Below are 17,501 nucleotides of genomic sequence, written 5' to 3' on the forward strand. Positions count from 1 at the left end.
CGGGGCTTTATTTTCCCCCTTTCTCTGCCTGAGGCCGTGCCTTTGGAGAAGTTGTTCAGAAGGAAAATGGAAAAAAAATTAAAATATTAATAATAATAATAATCCCTTTCCAGTTACACAGCACAGGAATCAATGGTGCGGGCAGAGATTGCTCACGGCAGACACCCAGGGAGGGAGGGGGAGAATCGATGGCTGCCTCATTTGTCACCAATCCAAAATATGGGATAATTGGATTTCCTGCAAATAGAGAAATAAATAAGCAAATTCATCATCTGGGTCACGGTCACCTACTTCTCCTGGGCCACCTTGGCATGGCAAAACCCCGCTGGTGCCTCTCTGGGACTCTTGATGGGAAACCCAGCGGCGGCACCTAAACCTAAATCCTTGTATTTGCTCTTCAGTGAAATTAATGATTTTTCCCCTTTTTGCCCACCCCCAGCCTGCATATGTCGCGCTAAGCGGGGAGAAGAGAAGGTTTGGGGTAGATTGTGGGCTTTCAGAGGGGGACATTTAAAACTGCGCTGATTTTCTGGAGGAGCAGCATCTCTAATAACCCCTTGCTGGGACTCTGGGGTGGGATTTTTGCTACATCTCAGATGGGTTTGTAAAGGGTTTTGCTTTCCCCCTTCCGAGTGGGGAAACTGAGGCAGGGAGTGGGACTCGCTCCAAAAGGCATCCTTCAGGCAGCTCCCTGCTACTTTCAGCTCCACTAATTAGCCCTGGCTGGGATTATGCTCCATCCTAGATTAACGCCACAAACCGTGGTTTCAAATAATTAGCCGCCAGTGCTGTAATCCTCACCCCGACGGAGGGCGAAGCAGCGGCAAAACCATCGGCTGGTGCCAGCAGGTCCCTCCCCAGCTGGCCCAAGAAGCAGATCGGGCTCTGCCGGCAGCTCAGCATCTTTTTTTCTTAGGTTTCACATCTGTATCCAACCCATCAGCTTCACTTTGGGGCTCTAACAAACCAGGCTGGGTACCAGTAATTCGCTTTTTTACTCCTGAGTTGCATCTCTGGGATGGTTTTTGCTCAGCAGTGCTTTCAGCGCTGGCTGGAGACAGGACCCTTGATCCCAGGTGAGGTTTTCCATATTCCCCAGTGCTCGGGGGCAGCATCCAGATGTTGCATCTCCCTGCAGCCAGTATGGGGAGGGATGCCAGAAGGGATCCGGCTGATGGGGAATGTCAGGATGGAAAGCTGAGCCTGTTGCTGGAAAAAGGGGGTCTGGGCGTTTGCTGGTGTGGAGAAAAAACCTGTTTCCAATCCTTTGCAGCGCAGGATTATGATACGGTATCTCCTCCTGCCGCACTTAATTCCGGATTAAACCCTGCGTCTGGGTGGGGAGGGTTCTGCTGTGCAGCCAGTGGAGATTAGCAGATCCCACCACACTCGCCATGATGCTGCTTGATTAAAACTGCTGGAAAAGCAGAGGAGGATGTGAATTTTTAGCACGCACAAGGCGTGGGGCAGCTGCTGAGGTCGCAGGGCACCTGGGCATCCCGGCCCTAAGCATTAACCCAGGTCGTGCCCAGGCAGCGGGAAGGCGTCGTGCTCTGTTGCAAGGGTTGTGGGGGGATACTGCACCATTCCGGAGGCATTGCATTGAATTTGGTGATCGGCAATTGCTCCTGCTCTGCAAAAGTGGGGTTGTAGGAAAATTCCTTGTCCCGTGAGCTCAGGATTTGCTGGGGAAAGACCAGACCCCACTGCAAGTCTCCACGGAATTAGATGCAATTACTGCTCTTGGAGGAGCCGTCCGCAGTGCAGCATGGTGGAGAGCTGGTAAAGTGGTAACGGGGTAAAATGTAAAAGAATTGGGGTTTTTTAGCAGGTCTTGAGGTTAATTGGGAACTGCAAGGAGGCACTACTAGGAAAAGGAGAAAGCAAATCTCTCCTGGGAGTTAGTAGCAGAAGTGGCACGCAGAAGGGAGTTATTGCTCAGTAGTTGGGGGGTGGCAGCAGTTTTGGGTGGAAAGCTTGAAGGAAAATCCGGCTGCCATGGGGGAAATCTGCAGGAGAGCAAGAAATCCTTCAGGAACTGTGTTTGCTTAATTGGGGAAGGGGAAATGTGGGGCACGAGGGGAGGGGTGCATACATGGAGCTGGTGCAATGCAGCGTGCACGGGGCTGGGTAGCTTCTCCCACCTGTTGTGCCTCGTTTCACCAAAATCTGCTGGTTTCAGCTCATGGCATGGGAATACAATTGGGGTGCAATTGCTTTAGAGGACTCTGCCTTAAATAGATGGTGCAGGGCTTTTCAAACAGCATAAAAGATAGGCTGTGCTGCAGGCAGTGAGCCCCTATTTACATATATATGCATACATGCAAATGAAGAGCATGATCTCCATTGAAGAAATGGGACATCTGAGGCCCAGGTTGACCCAGGCGCGTTTTGGGCTTCATTTTGGCCCTGGCAGCTGCTTGCGCAGCTGGGGAGAGGCCAAGAGGTGCTAGCAAAGCCATTGCTCTGAATCAGTGGTGCCACTGGGGTTTTGAGGGAATTTGGCTCCGCCGGACTCTGTTTCCCTCCTCTCCTGTGATGAGACATCATTTAACACTCTGAAAACCCAGAAAAGCACCCGGCATGGCCAAATCCTTAAATAACCTGGAAATGGGGATAAGGGAACGAGATCAATGAGCAATGTAATGATGACAAACATCCTCCCCTTCCAAAAAAACCAAACCCAACGACCCATCGCAGGTCATGGCCGCCAATTTTAGCAGCTATAAACCAGAGCCGGACGCTTCAGCACTGTGCTAAAGCATTATATTTTAATGGCAATATCAGTAGGGTGAAGATGTGGTAGTAAAATATACTCCTTCCCCCCCAGCATCGTTAGGAGACGGAGGTGCGCGTTGTAAGCTGTTGGCTTTACGGTGATGCGCTGAGCACACTGGCAGCAGAGGAGGGGGGAGAAATTATAAATAAAACTTTACTGCACTAGAGTAAATGCTGCTAAACATACTTCACGTCTGCGCAGCGGCGGGAGATAAATATTCAATCTATAATTTATGTACACGGCTTCTCAGCCTGTGCAGGGTGGGTCTGGTAGCAGCTAATAAAATACAATATATCACAAAGAGTTATCAATGCAGCAAGCGCAGCCCTGCTGATAATCTGCGTGGGGTGGTGGGACCCCTCTTCTTCATGTTGACTGCTCTTTTGGGAGGTTGATTTAGGGAGGGGTGGGGTTGGGTGTGGGGGGGTTCCCAAGTGGTGGTTGGTTTTGGTTGGGTCTCTGGTCTTTCTTCGTGTGTGTGTGTGTGTCGAGAGATGCTCACCTAGGGGTCACCTCGGTCTTCAGCCTTGTGGGTGTTGAAATATTATCCAAATGGAAGATACTTCCCATTCTTCCCAGTAAGGCACCCCCAAAATCCTACTGGTCCCAGTTTTCCAGTGCCTGTTGCTTCCCTTCTCTTCTCTGCATTCACCCCCAAATCGGTGCTTCTCCCCCATCTCCCGCTCTGTAGCGGGTGGGTTTGGCTTGGCTTTGTCTCTGGGGGCGGGGACCTTGGCTTCATGACTTCAGGATCTCCCCGAAGGTTTATGCTGCCAGCATTGCATCCCTGAGGTTTGCTCTGGGAAATTGCCTGATTTTTAGGTTGAGGGATCCATTGAGCATCCCAATGATGCATCCAAGGTCATCCAGCACGTTTGTAGCAGAGCACGGGCTTGCTCCAGCCGAACGCTCTGGCCATTTTGCCTCAAAACTTCCATCTTTTTACTGGAACGACTGATTTCCCAAGGATTTCAGGCAGACGCCTTGACGGAGATGTAGTACAAGCACTAACTTGGTGTGGCGAGTCAAAGAAGCCAGGCTAGAAATGGCCTTTCTCATCTTGTGCTCCGGTGAGCTGGAACAGCCTCGCCGATGAGCCTTCGCTTAGGAAAGGCACAATGAAGATGTTAAAGCGGGTTTTGTTTCGGTCCCTGCCCCAGCTGCGTCACTGATATGGATGGCTCTATCTGCCACGGATTTGTTTGTCGGGAGACACGCACCAAAGGTGGCAATGAGTTTGTAAAAAACCGGTGTTTACAGCTATTTTATTAGCCGGCGGTTGGCGACAGATAGAGCTGGCGCTGGAGTAGCGGGTAGAAGGGAAGCAGGAGTCAAGAAAAGTGGAAATGTGGGAAGGAGGAGATGGAGAAGAAGCAGGAGATGGGCATTGGGGAGGGAGAAGGAGGCACTGCAGCATCCCAAGGCTCCCACAGCCCCAACCACCCATTGCATTTGCATGCATGAAGTGTCCCAAACTCTCCCTTTCTGTGTCCGAGGTCGTTTACCGTACCGAGGTTTTTCCATGCTGATGCACCTGAAAACCCCACTGGGTCGAAGTATTTGGAACATGTTTTTAGCCCAGCATGATCCATTTTGAGCCTCGCTCTTCATTTCTCTGCAGCCTACGGTGTTACTGCACCATACCAGGGCTTAGCTATAGGTGTTGGTAGATAAGAGCCACTGTCTGCCCTTAAGAATGTAAAAATGACTGCAGTGTTCATAATGAGGACAAAACTGGTCTAACAATTGATTTTTCTTAAGGTATATTGACATCACTTTTTGGGAAGCCCTTCCGTGATTGCTCAGAGCCGAAGATGCTCTGGGTGATGCTGACGGCTGCACACAAGTGGTGTTGGGTACGTTGGCAGGACACAAAATCAAAAATTTCTTTTTGACTAGGATATTTTTTTCTAGGAGAAAGCTAGGATTTAAGAAAAAAAAGGAAAGCTGTGGGCAGTGCTCAAAAGTCCCGTCTCAACTGGATTTTGGCACCAGCATTGAAATCGTTGGGGTCTGGGTTTTGCGTTATACATTTGCATTACAGAAAAGCTTTGGATTGGGGCACGGTGATAAAATTTGACCAGTAAAGCTTCATCGTTTTGTAGCTCTGACACATTTTGATCGTGAAATCCTAACTGAAGCAGTCCCCTCAGGGGCTGCCTGTCCCCAGCAGCCCCAGTGAAGTGCTTTTCTCAGTTAATCTTGATTTAAAAGGGGTCAAAAGGCCAAACCGGCCACCCTCAGTCGATGTATTGATTAAAATTATTGATTTACATTACAAAGAGCTAACAAGACACAAGATACATCCATGGGATCTGTCAGGTGCGGTGTGCCTATTGCATCCTGTTCAGTTAGAGAAAAATGGACCCAAGAATATTCTATATATAGTCCCTGTATATTCTGTGCATCTCCCTGGTGCTGCAGTACGTATAGATTTAGGGACTGGTTTGGTCCAGCAACCCCCATAAAGAGTAATTACAGGTACAGCTGCAAAGTGTTTCCTCCCACTTATGCAAATGGATGAGGTAAGAGGCATCTAATTAAATGTTTGTACTTTAATACACCGTGGTGTGAAGGAAGATGAATTTTAATTACCGGCTCTTAATTGTTTGGTCGGCCTGTTAATATCCTATTTACACAGTATTAATACAATTTGCTCTCCGCCAGCAGGGCTCTTCCTCGCGATGGGTGATGCCGGGTTTTGTGGTTTTATTTCATGGAACAACCCCGTTTTGCAAAAGCCAGTGCAGTTTGGGGGGGACAGTGGTGGGTTTGGGGATGCTCAACCCTGCTGCTGTTTGGCTTTTGGTTTTCTTGAAGGAAAAGCTGAAAATGCAAGGAAAACTCAAGCAGTTCATGCTTTTAAAAATACAAATGGGCTCCCCCAGCCCATTTTTTTCCTTCACGACATGACTGTCTCTTTTGGAAGCGCGATGCTGAGTCCATCTGTCACATCCCATTCCACTTGCTGTGGTTGAACCTGTATTAAAACACTTATTCCTGCATTTGGAAAAAAAAGCTAATAATCCATGCAGCAGCTCTCTAGGAGGAAAAGCTCAAGATTCAGCAAAATTTGGCCATGCCAGGTTGGGACAGATGTGAATCCTTCACCGGTTCTTGCCCCTTGCAGCCCTCTTGGGTTAGCGAGGAGAGGTAGCACCACATTATAATTGTAAATCGTCCTGGAATATCATAAATAAGGCATTGCCGGAGCCGGAGAGGGAGGGAGAAGGTATTTGCTGTGCTCACAGGAACAGGAGCAACTGCTGGCGTTTAATCTTTAATGAACAAGATGTTGCAAAGTGCTGCAAGTCAAAGCGCGTTTGTTTAATGGTCCTCAGCCCTGGCGTGCGGCGGGTGACATCCCTGTCCCTGGGGCTTCCTGCATGGCTGCGAACCTTTGCGTGCTGGGGATCTTCCCTCGAGCTGGCCAGCATCTTCCTCGGGTGGCTAATGGGGAGCAGGATCGCTCCCTGCTTTTTCGGGGGGTGTTTTGCAATGCTGTAGCATCCCAGCTGGCTCTTTTGCAAGGGGCAAAATGCCTCTTGGAGCAGCAAATGCCTTAAATCCTGGAAAAGGATGAAAATCAGCCCTGCGCCGATTAGGGGGGTCCTGGTCCCTTTTCCCCCACCCCCCTCCTTGTGTTTGCACCCTGAATTACCGTCCTGGCCCTGGCTCGGAAAAGTGAGTGCTGGAAAGTGGTGGAGAAATTGATGTGAATTATGTATGAGCCCCACTAATCACAGGCTGATTAAAATGATGATGTGTTAATATTATCTCTCCCTGTCGCCTCCACTGAAGGGGACGTGTCAGCACCTGAAGGGTGGGGGGGGCACAGCGGGGGCAGATGGGGCAGCTGCATCCCCACGTGTCCTGTCCCCGGCTCCATCCCGAGGCATCGCTCCTCTCTGGTCCCTGGGAATGCCGTTGCTGCTCCAAATGATCATCCCCAAGCGCAAGGATGAGGACAGGTTGAACCTCGAGGACACGTCCCGAAGGGGTAAAGCCCATTGTTGGTTTGAGTTGGCAATTTGGGAGGTGAGAAATCAGGAAAAGGAGCTCTGGTTGGTTATTAATAAATGAATACTTATTTAGATGGAGGTTAGAAAGTATCAGGCACATGGAGAAGATGCGGAAGGGTCGCTTTGCAGTGCTGGGACATGCTAAAAAGCTCCATCTCTCCGAAGTTTTCAAAGACACCCAGGGGTGCTGTGGTGGGCTGCCCTTGGGTGACTGCCAGCCACCCACCCAGCCGCTCTCTCGCTCCTGCTCAACAGGACACGGGGAACCTCAGCCTGTTTGGGGGGTTCAGCCACGTGTGCTGCATCCCAAGAGAGCTTTCTGTGGGGTGCTGAGCTGCTCTCACCTGCACAAATCCCCAGCAGGATGCTCCCGTGGGGCAGGGACGGGGCTTTCTGCCAGCACCTTGGTGGAAGCCCCTGGCTGTGCCCTCTGCTTCCACGGCCGGGGCGAAACCTGCCTCCTCCCTCGCAGCTATTTTGTAATTGAAAGCAGTGAGCATGTTACAATGTGCTCCTTTTATTAATGTGTCACTCCTGATTTAAAAGGACATTTCATTTATCTCTCCCTTCCCCCCTCCCCTCCCCCCTCCTTCTTTTTTTTTTTTTTTTCTCTTTTTCTCTTAAACTGGATGTCGCAAGAGTTCCCACTGCTCACTAGCAAAAATACTCTTTTCTCCCCAGGGATGCGATCTAATCAGAGGGCTGAATTTCCATAGGTCAGAATCTAATCAGAGGGTGGCCCGGCACAGCTTTTTCTATGAAATATGTCTTATTTAAAAAGAGCAAAGGGGAAGGAGAGGAGCCTCGGGTTTCGGAGCTGCCTTTGGGATGCTGATAATGCAGAGGATGATGGAGATGTTGGATTGGGCTCCTCCTTTGGAGGTGCAAATCTGATGCTCAGCCCCATTTAAATAGCCTTTAAAATTCAGCAGTACCTGTAACCGCTGGTTTCTTCTACCCATAAAAATCCAGAAAAAGGACCAAACTGGGGATTTTGAGGAGTGGTGACACTTTGCAATCCTCCACTGTCGGAAAGCAAAAGGCAGGGGGGGGATGGGGGATGAGATTCACACAACCACAGCAAAACAGCAGGTTTTGGACAGCTCCATCTGGATTCCTGCTTTATTTTTTGGCACCTGGCTTTATTTTCCCTGCTTTTCCCCCGCCCCTACGCACATCCTTAGCATTTGGGGGGCTGGCTCTTCTGGGGACTGCGCATCTGTTTCTCTCTGCTCTCCTGATCATGCTCTTTCCTTCCTTCTTTTCCCATCTTCTGGGATGGTTTTGCTCAGCATTTGGGCAGCTGTTGCTCTTCAGCTGGGTGAATTTCCACCTTCCATCCATTTCCAGGCATTGCTGGGGCTCCATCATCAACCCCCTGTCCCATCCCTGTCCCCCACGGCACTGGTGCAATAAATCCTGGAGCTCCAGAGCATCGGCTTTGCCGTGCAGGATCTGCTCAGGAGAAGCTCAGGAGCATCCTGTGGTTACACTCTGGTATTGGTAAGGACCAGTGTCCTCCCAGCACAGCCGAGCCTGCATTACTTGGTGGAGCGGTGGGAGCTGGTGGGCTGCAGCCCCATTGCCATCTCAAAATGGATTTGCAGCATGCGGAGGGAGCAGAGCAAAAATAAAAAAGCCCTTTTTGATGTTTTTTTGGGCCATCTAGAAGGTGCAGGTTGGGGATGTGTGTGGGGAATTTGCTTGGATAAATGCTTGGGCCAATGCAGCTGCTGCACGTGAGTGGAGGTTGGTGGCTGGGACCACCCCAAGCTTGGCAATTTTTTACTTTAAAAAGCCACCAACCATCAGAAGATGGTCTAAACACTACCAAATCCTGGCTGGACGGGGGTGGGGATGCTCCTGGCTCCCCACTGCTGTGCACAGGGTCTGAAGGACAAAGCCACAGGAAGAGGGATGGGGAACCATCTGGAGATGCTGCAGTTAAGAGCCAGGTACTCCTGTATCTCGGTAAATTGCAGGCACGAGGGAAAATGCAATCTTAACTCTGTCTTTGTCACCCATCGCTTCTGCCGCCAGCTTTATTTAATCGCCCCGCTGATCTGCGCCGGGGGCAGGAGGGAGATGTAATCTCGCCCAGAGGCTCCCAGCGCTGGTTGATGAAGAGGCAGAGCTTCTCTGCACACATGGGAGCTTCATCCCCGGCATGAATCCATCCTGGATTTCCTTTGGGCAGATGCCATTGTGCTGCAAACTGTTTGCTCGTCCCCCTCCCTTTGCTTTCATGCCTGTTGCTCATCTCGCTTTTGGAAATGTCAAAAGCGAAGCGGGGGAATTGGGGCACCCGCTGCGAGACCTCACCTGACCTTCCCCGCATCCCTCCCGCTCCTCCTCTCGCTCCGCTCACCCACCGCAGCCTCTCCATATCTGCAAAGCCCCCCGTTTGAGGGGCCCGCGTGCTGCGTCGGCAGCCACCAGGAATTAATCCCCACTTTAGCCTGCTAAAATAAACCCTGTCCAGCCAAGGAGAGAGGCTGGAAAGAAGCTGGTCCCGAATGAGGGTGGTAGCTGCTGGCGAGGATTTGGATTGCTGTGAGCAAGGAGGAAGGTGTCAGGCTGGGGTTGCAGAGGTGCAATATTAAAATCCATCTTGCTGTGCACTTTTTCAGGGCTGAAAACAGCCTTTAATTTACTCCCCATCCCTGCTTGGTGCTGCTGTTCCCCGTGTGCATGCTGTGTAGTGATGCAAAGCACTCTCCAGTACTCCCCGCCACCCCAAAAAAATCCCCTTTTTCCAAATTTCCTTGAATCCAGCCGGTTGCAGCAGCAAACCTGCTGTTGCAGCCCCCCCAAAAAGCAGCACAAAGAGGGCTTCTTCACTTTTAGAGCCCCGTGTTCAATATGCTGGGCCACGCTGCCTTGCTGTTGCAGTAGGCACGTGGGCGTGCAGCGTGCTCTCCCACAGGTCGTGGCTGAGATTTATTGCCAAAACACCGGCAACTTGTTTTACAAGTGATGCAAGCCTCGTATTGCTGGCAGTGGGTTGTATAAAGTCACCTTCCCCTCTTTTGGGGCGTCTTCTGCAAAGGAGCCTCGGTTCCTGCAGCCCCATTTCCAAACCTGCTGCCGTTTTCCAGGTGCTCTGAGCTTTTCCTATGTTGCTGTTCCACCTGATGCAAGCAGTAATTAAAAAAAATAATAATAATATGGATTTCTGCAGTGGGTTAAGGGCTGTTTTGGGGTTCCTTGGTTGCAGATGGTGTGGAATGGGTGCGGTCTGGGCGATGGTGCTAAAGAAAGGCTGGGATCTGGCAGGCTGTCAATCTGGCATCTTCGAGCAGCAGAGGAAATAGAGGAAAATAAAATAGAAATGCAATTGCCTGCCCTCCCGACCCCGGCTGCTCTGTGCTCCTGCAATAGCTTTGCAGCAAATTGAGGGGAAACAGGGAGAAAACGGCCAGACGGAACCACCCGGGCTCTGATTTTCCCTCTGCTGCAAGGACAGATCCTGCATCCAGCGCTGGGGGAGATGGGGAGGGGGCAGGCTGTCGGCCAGAGCTGGGCTGTAAAACCACAGGTTGGGCTTTGCACATCCTCTGATGAATCTGTTGGACCCGTTCCCGTAAGGAATAAGTCATTTAAGAGGGTTTTAAAGCAAGCGCGGGGTGGAGGACCTTGGTCTGCGATGGGGAGGGAACCGGTGTGGAGCGATGATGGTGGAGGGGAAGTGGAAGCCAATATTTTCATAGGAAGGATGGGCTTGAGCTTGCAGGCAGGAGAGGGGGGCTGGGGGGCTCAGAGCTTTGTGCGTGGACCAAGACGAGCCTCAAAATCCGGCCGCCCAGGGTGTATTTGGGGCCAACATGGGCAGTTTTTGCAAAGCTGGGGGGAGAGAAGCAGCAAAACCGTCAGTCCTTGCAGTTTGGTGCCATAAGCTGGTAAATTAGGTCAGGAAGGATTTTCTCCAGTTCGTACCTTGCTGGTGCGTTGGGAGCAGGCAAAATCCATCGCTGCAAGGGGGCAAGATGCCACAGTGATGGGCTTGCCCATGTGTTACCTCTACGTGGATTGCAGCCAGCGTTTGCTCCCCATGGCAGAGTATTATTAATCCTGTAAAACTATAGGAGAACAGTGTTTTAACCCCCTGCACCATTCTTACCCAGCAGCTCACATCTCTTTTTTTTCTCCTTTTTATTTAACTTTTCCAGCCTACCTGACGGTCAGCATCGAGCCGCTGCCACCCGTGGTGGTGGGAGATGCCGTCACTCTGAAATGCAACTTCAAGACAGATGGGAAGATGCGGGAGATCGTCTGGTACCGGGTAAGCGGTGCCGGTGCCTCTTCCCTGCCCTTGGGGACAGGGACACGAAGCCACCCGCCTGCTTTGCTCCTGTACAACAGAAGGTCAAGGCTGGATGGTGGAGAGAAAGGCAGACGGCGCTCTCGCTGACGGGAATATCGATGCGGTGGAGCAGGCTGGCAGGCTGGCCTTTGAAAAACCTGGGTGGGGAAAGATGTAAAATGGTTTTGCAGTCATCTGGAGGGCTCCAGGAGGCTTTTTCCAGGTGTTCTGTTACCTTTTCTGGGTGGATTTGGGGTTGGCAGGCTCAGTTTGGTGCTGGGGGCTTTGCACCCAGGGTTGGTGCTAGTTGGGTTTGGGGAGCCAGGGGCTGGGGTCAGCACCGCTGTGCAAAGAGAATTTGCATGTTGAGTGTGAAACGATGTAAAAAAGAGGGTGGTTTTCGTGCAACATGGGAAATGATGTGAAATTGAGGGTGTTTGGGGCTTGGGAGCAGTGCTGGGCTCTTCAAGCCTCCCCAAAAAAACTTGCCCCTTCCCATCCCTGTCCCCAAAACACTCACAGATGTAGGATGCTGATCTGGACTTGGAGCATCTGGTTTTATCTGGGGAGGGGGGCGTTGGAGGCTGTAGCTTTTCCCCCCTACCAGTATCGCTCCCATCTGCACCAAGCCTGGATCCAGCCTCAGCTATAATGGTCCAGAGCAGTGGGTTTGGTTTTTTCTGGGGAATTTCAGGATAAGCTGCCAAACAAAAATAAAACCCCCATGGTGGTCTGATCGGAGACAGCTTGAACTTTTCCAGGATGAGAAAAACTCGGCTCTTTGCTTGCACGTTTGCTTACGGAGGAGGCGAAGAGCAAGCTAGCTGGGCTGGTGGCGTGGGATGAAACGGCTGCCCTTCACCAGAGGGTATTTTTTCATGGTTTTACTGTCATCTCTCTGCTCCCTAAACAAGGAGCATCTCTGCCTTAAAGCTCTTCCTTGCATCCAGGCAGGTGTATAAATAGGAAAAGGTGCTCTCCGGACTGATGTATATTCAGTTCCCGGAGCGTGGTGCATGCACGGGAGTATTTCCATCGAGTCCTGGCCATTGTTTGCTATAAATACCTGTGTTTGCGTGTGTAAGTGATACAAGCAGGGAAATATGAAAATATAAACCAAACACTGTCCTGAACCCTGAATTACAGCTTGCAATTGTCTTTGTCTCCCCCTTATTTTGGCGAGGAGTTTTTTTGCCTGGTGCTCCTTCTGCTGGTGCTGCCGTCTCCACCAGGTTTTTCCTTCCCTTTTCCACTCGGTAATATTGGATTAACCCACTTTCTTGCAAGCTGGGGCTGGATTTGCATAATCCCCCCTGCGCAGAGGGATGCTGGAGCCCTCGGCGAGAGGATGACGCGCCGGGGCGGCCGAGCAAATTACGCTCTGAGAAAGCACAGAGAGAGCAGGAGGGGAAAAAATAACCCAGCTTTTCTTTTTCTCACCGCAAATCCCCCTTTCTTCCAGGTTTTTTACTCCCTCTCCTCTTTCTCCTTTCCCAGGGAGCTTTCCGCATTCAGAAAGTTGGTGTTTTCATAGAGCATCTCAGGATTTCCCAAATTCCCTCCTGATTTTAGGGGGTTTTTGCCTTTTTCCCCCCCTTTCTTGTCTCACACAGGGAGTTTTGCAGCTGCCCAAAGTGCCAGTCACAGCTTCCCCATGCAGGAGGTGATGGATGGTCTCGGCCAAGCCAGGGTGGAGATGCTGGGGCTGCAGAGTTATATTTATACCATTTGTAAATCATCCTAACGGCGTCTTTGTGCGTGGTGCTGGAGGAGCGGAGCCGGGTGGTGTGGGGACCCGCTGGGGCGCCGGTTTCCCTTGGTTTATTTTACGGGGAGCAGAGTCAGCTCATTGAGTTTGAAGGTGCAGAGCTGCTCCAGGGATGCACATCAGGTTGCATGGAGGGGAGGAAGGCAAAAGAGAGGGAGTGCAGCAGCAAACTTGACGGCAGCAGTTTGGTGTAGGGCATGGGATGCATCCATAGCCCTTGGGGTGCAGCCATAACCCATCAGGGTGCAGAGTGGGCGCATAACCTGTGGGGTGCTTGTGTTAACTCAACAGGAGCATGCATAATTCATCAAAGTGTGGGCACAACCCGTCAGGAGCGTGCATAACCCATGGGGTGGATGCATAACTCATCAGGGTGCGTGTATAACCTATCAAAGTGCGTGCATAACCTGTTGGGAGCGTGCCTAACCCGCAGGGGTGCACGCATTAACCCCCAGGATGAGTGCATAACTCCTCAGGAGTATGTATAACCCATCAGGATGCATGCGTAGCACATCGGGGTGTGTGCATAACCCATCAGGGTGTATGCGTAACCCGTTGGGATGCGTGTGTAACTCATCTGGGGCATGCAGAACCCATCAGGATGCGTGCACAAACGGTTGGGGGGTGTGCATAACCCATCAGGAGCACGCATAAGCCCTGGGGTGCATGCCCAGCACATCGGGGTGCATGCATTAACCGACGGGGAGGGCGCACAGGCAGCGCAGCTGAAGGCTGTGAGGCACGGAGGGGCTCCTTACCACGGGTAAGGTGGGTAAAACCCTGCCGAGCAGCACCGTGCTGCAAACCAGCACCCCCAGAACCCCTCTCCAGCAATTCCCCTGGAGCCCCTGGGCCAGCGAGCGGGGGTGACAGCAAGGGACAACCTTTTTCTCAGGCCAGAAAACCCCCTGGGCTTGAGCCGCCACTCCAGGTCACTTGAAATGCAGAAGACTCAAGGAGACCCGGGATGAGCAAAGGGGCTTTTTCACGGTGTAAACAGCAACACCTACCATCTGCAGAGGTGTTAATTAATATTCAGCCACCCCCCTCCACGCTAAATTCATCTCCAGAAGGTGTGATTTGCCTGAGAACATGTGCAGACATGGGTCTGAACCTCTTGTGCCTTAGTCAAGGGCCCGAAAACCCTTGCAGGAGACAAGGGTGGTGGCATCCTTGCAAACGAGCTTGTAATGAGTCCGGGAAGCCTCGGAGCTGTCAGGCTGTTAGCTGCCTCCCATCGCAGGCGTCTTGGGGGTCGTGCTCGAGACCTGATTAGTATGGTCACTGCCACGCCGCGGCAAAGGATGGGGAGGGAGAAAATTACTTTTTGCAGCAGTGCAGAGCTCTAAAAAAAAAAGAAATCATAATACAGGAGCGGGAGAGGGAGGGTAAATCCTCTGAGTGTCTGTTCTGGCTCTGTACAGACATCTGGCAGTGCCAGGGAAGCAGGCAGCCGGCAGCAGCCAGCCTGTACACGCAGCCGGGGGCTCGGGCAAGGTGGTGGTAATTGCAAAAAAGTGTTTTGCAGATTTTTGGTGGCAGGCAGGGGTCGAGCGTGGTTCCCTGGTGGAGAGCCGTGCTCCCACGCTTGCCGTCCCGCTGCCGGGTGGGGGCTGGGGGCTTGGCGTGGGGATGTATGGCAGTGAGAGCCGGGGGTGGAGGGGAGCCCTCGGGTCTGGGGGCAGTCACTCTGCCTCAATTAATTAGAGTTTGGTGCTCAGTCTAATTAGGAAGAAGGAAAATAACCGCAGAACTGCGGCTGGTGTTGCTGTCGGCAGTGCCCTTGCTTGGGCATTGCTGTCTGTAGCAGCTATGGTGCGTTGGCATTGCTGTCTGTAGCAGCCATGGTGCGTTGGCATTGCTCTCCATAGCACCCATGATGCGTGGGCATGGCTCTCTGAGCACCCATGGTGCATGGGCATTACTCTCCGTAGCACCCATGATACACAGACATTGCTCTCCGTAGTACCCATGGTGTACAGACATTGCTCTCCATAGCACCCGTGGTGCATGGGCATTGCTCTCCGTAGCACCCGTGGTACACAGGCATTGCTCTCCGTAGCACCCATGGTGTGTGGGCATGGCTCTCTTGAGCACCCATGGTGCATGGACATTGCTCTCTGTAGCACCCATCATACACAGGTGTTTCTCTCCATAGTCCCCATGGTGCACATTGCTCATTGTAGCACCCACAGTGCACAAGCATCACTTTCCGTAGCACCCATGCATGAGCACTTAGCTCCATAGCACGCATTAACGTGGCCTTTGCAGGTGAGGGGATGCACCCCAGGACCCTGCAGGTCCCCCGATCCCCCCTGCAAGCCGTTCTCCCCATCCTTCATGCAACAGCTCCTGGTTTTTAAGCTCCCCGGCTCGGTGCATGGGGATTGCAAAGCGTTTTGCTCCACGGAGGAGCTCATCAGGCTGGTCCCCTCCTGGCGAAGGCCAGGGGGCCTCCAAAACCCGCGGCAACAGCAAGTGGGGGCTGATGCTTTACAGATGTCGGCAGTGCCACTTGGAGCCGCCTGATCGATGGTGACAAAGTGCAGTCCCCGCAGGGGCTTCCTCTGCCACTGCCCATTAGGGGAAATGAGACGTTACAGCTCCGGCCGGCGTCTCCCACGGTGGCTCCGAGTGGGAAATGTTGCTGGTGACAGTGATAAAGTCACTGCTCAGAGCAGCATTGGCTCCAGAGGGGGGGGAAGACGGGGTGGAGGAGCCAAGCGAAGGGCACCCGGCACACTGAGGCTGTTGCCAGCCCTTCCTGCACCGTCCGGTGCTGCTAGAAGAGCCCGGAGCCTTGGCAGGTTTGGGGGTGCTGGGTCGGGGATGCTTGGGAGCAGCCAGGCTGCAGGCACCGGGATGCTGCTTATCACCTCTCGCTCCTGCACAACATCTCCCAGAAATTTGCATCCCCCCTCCAAATTTTCAAACCAAGCCAATTTACAGGGGATTGTGCCTCCAATTTATAAACCTGTTTCCCTTTAGGGAAAAAACTGAAGTTTTACAGCTGGGGAGAAATTCTCTAAAATCTGAGCAAAGCTGCTGATGGAGAGATCTCGGGCCGGTGGCTGCGCGAGGTCTGACTTGTGCCATTCATCTACACGCCGGCTGGGTCGTCTCTGCGCCTCGGAGATGATAATTTAAATGTCAGTATGGGGAACTCTCTTAATTCCTCATGCTCAGGCAGGGAGAGAAGGTCACAAGCATCAGCAGAGTTTATTGAGCTTTCTATTACCGCTGGGAGAGGGCATCGCTCCGGCGCGGCAGTGGGGAGCTCGGGCTGCGCCTCCCAAAATTGCACAACCCTCGTGCAATATTGATTTGCTCGTGCACGTGGTTTAGCGATGCTGGAGAGGGGGGTGTCGGCGTGGGTGCTGCCCTTTGGGGGATGGAGTCAGGTTGTGATCTTCATTCTGGGATCCAAAGCATCTGGGTTTGGGCAGATATATGAACTGCTTTGTATTTTTTGGAAAGCAGATTTGCCAGTGGCAGCGTTTGGGGTGGCTCTGAGCAAGGTGGGACTGAGTGCTCCAGCCAGGGCAGGGCAGGAGGAGGGATTTCAACTAGCCAAGCTAAATGCAGGTGCTCAAGCGGGCTGGGGGGGAATGAGAAAAAAAATCTAAAAAAGGGGTTTTCTAACATGATGCGTTTCTCTCCATGGCTGTGGCATGGGCTTGGGTGCAGCCAGGGGATGCTGCACACGCTGGTGCTGCCCACTGAAGCACACTGAGCGTTGCAGCCACCCCTTGCAGCGTTGCAGTCGCCCCTTGCAGCACACTAAGTGTTGCAGTCGCCCAGTCGCCCTTACAGCGCACTAAGCGTTGCAGTTGCCTGTTGCAGTCACCCCTTGCAGTGTTGCAGTCGCCCCTTACAGCACGCTAAGCATTGCAGTCACCCTTGCAGCATTGCAGTTGCCCCTTGCAGCGTTGCAGTCACCCCTTACAGCACGCTAAGCGTTGCGGTCACCCCTTGCAGTGCTGCAGTCGCCCCTTGCAGCCCCTTCAGGGTATTTTCCCTCTTGCCATAGCAAGTGCTCGTTGCATTTGCTCGGCAAAGGGGCTGCATTCAGTCCCAGGGCAGGAGTGGGTACAGGTGGCTGGAGCAGAGCCCAGCCCTGCTCCCCAGGGTGCTGTGGAGTCCTCCTCCTCACCCTCCAGAGCCCCTCCCCGCCACCCCCTCGCCCTCCTGTGCATCGCTCCCCAGTGCTTATGCAGCCCACCGAGCATCCCGGCGAGAGGCTGCGGCGACACGAATGGTGCCAGCGTTATCTGGGGGCAGCAGGTCGCCGGCCAGCTGAAGTGCATCGGGGGGAGAGGCAGGAGGGGGCTGCCCCTGTGGGGGTGGGAAGGAGCCGGGGGTTAAAGTATCCCTGCGCTGTGGCAATCGCCGGGTTTGTGTCAGAAATAAGATTTTTACTGGGGTTTATAAATAATGCAGCAGGCAGCCTCGCGCTGCTTAAACGTGCCTTTTCTGCTCCCCGTGCCCCTTCTCCTCCCACTCCTCAGGGTGGGCGCAATCTGGGGCAGTCACCGTCAGCTGCTGCTGAATTCTCGTCCTTTTTTTTTTTTTCCCCAGCAAGAAGCGTTGGGCTTGGCTGCTCCCCCACACCCCCCCCCCCCATGGGTT

The 17,501-nt window shown here is 52.7% G+C and overlaps 1 protein-coding gene across 2 annotated transcripts in view; it reads left to right on the top strand.

Annotated features, from left to right (window-relative positions):
* IGSF21 (immunoglobin superfamily member 21) overlaps positions 1-17,501 on the top strand; it is a 42,633-nt gene that overhangs the window by 10,815 nt on the left and 14,317 nt on the right. For both annotated transcript variants that reach the window (XM_056333366.1, XM_056333365.1), the window contains exon 2: positions 10,971-11,083. In XM_056333366.1, coding sequence (XP_056189341.1) covers positions 10,971-11,083 — 113 coding nt within the window. The remainder of the gene's footprint in view (positions 1-10,970; positions 11,084-17,501) is intronic.

Source organism: Falco biarmicus, chromosome 3 (assembly GCF_023638135.1).
Source record: "Falco biarmicus isolate bFalBia1 chromosome 3, bFalBia1.pri, whole genome shotgun sequence".
Taxonomy (NCBI): Eukaryota; Metazoa; Chordata; class Aves; order Falconiformes; family Falconidae; genus Falco; species Falco biarmicus.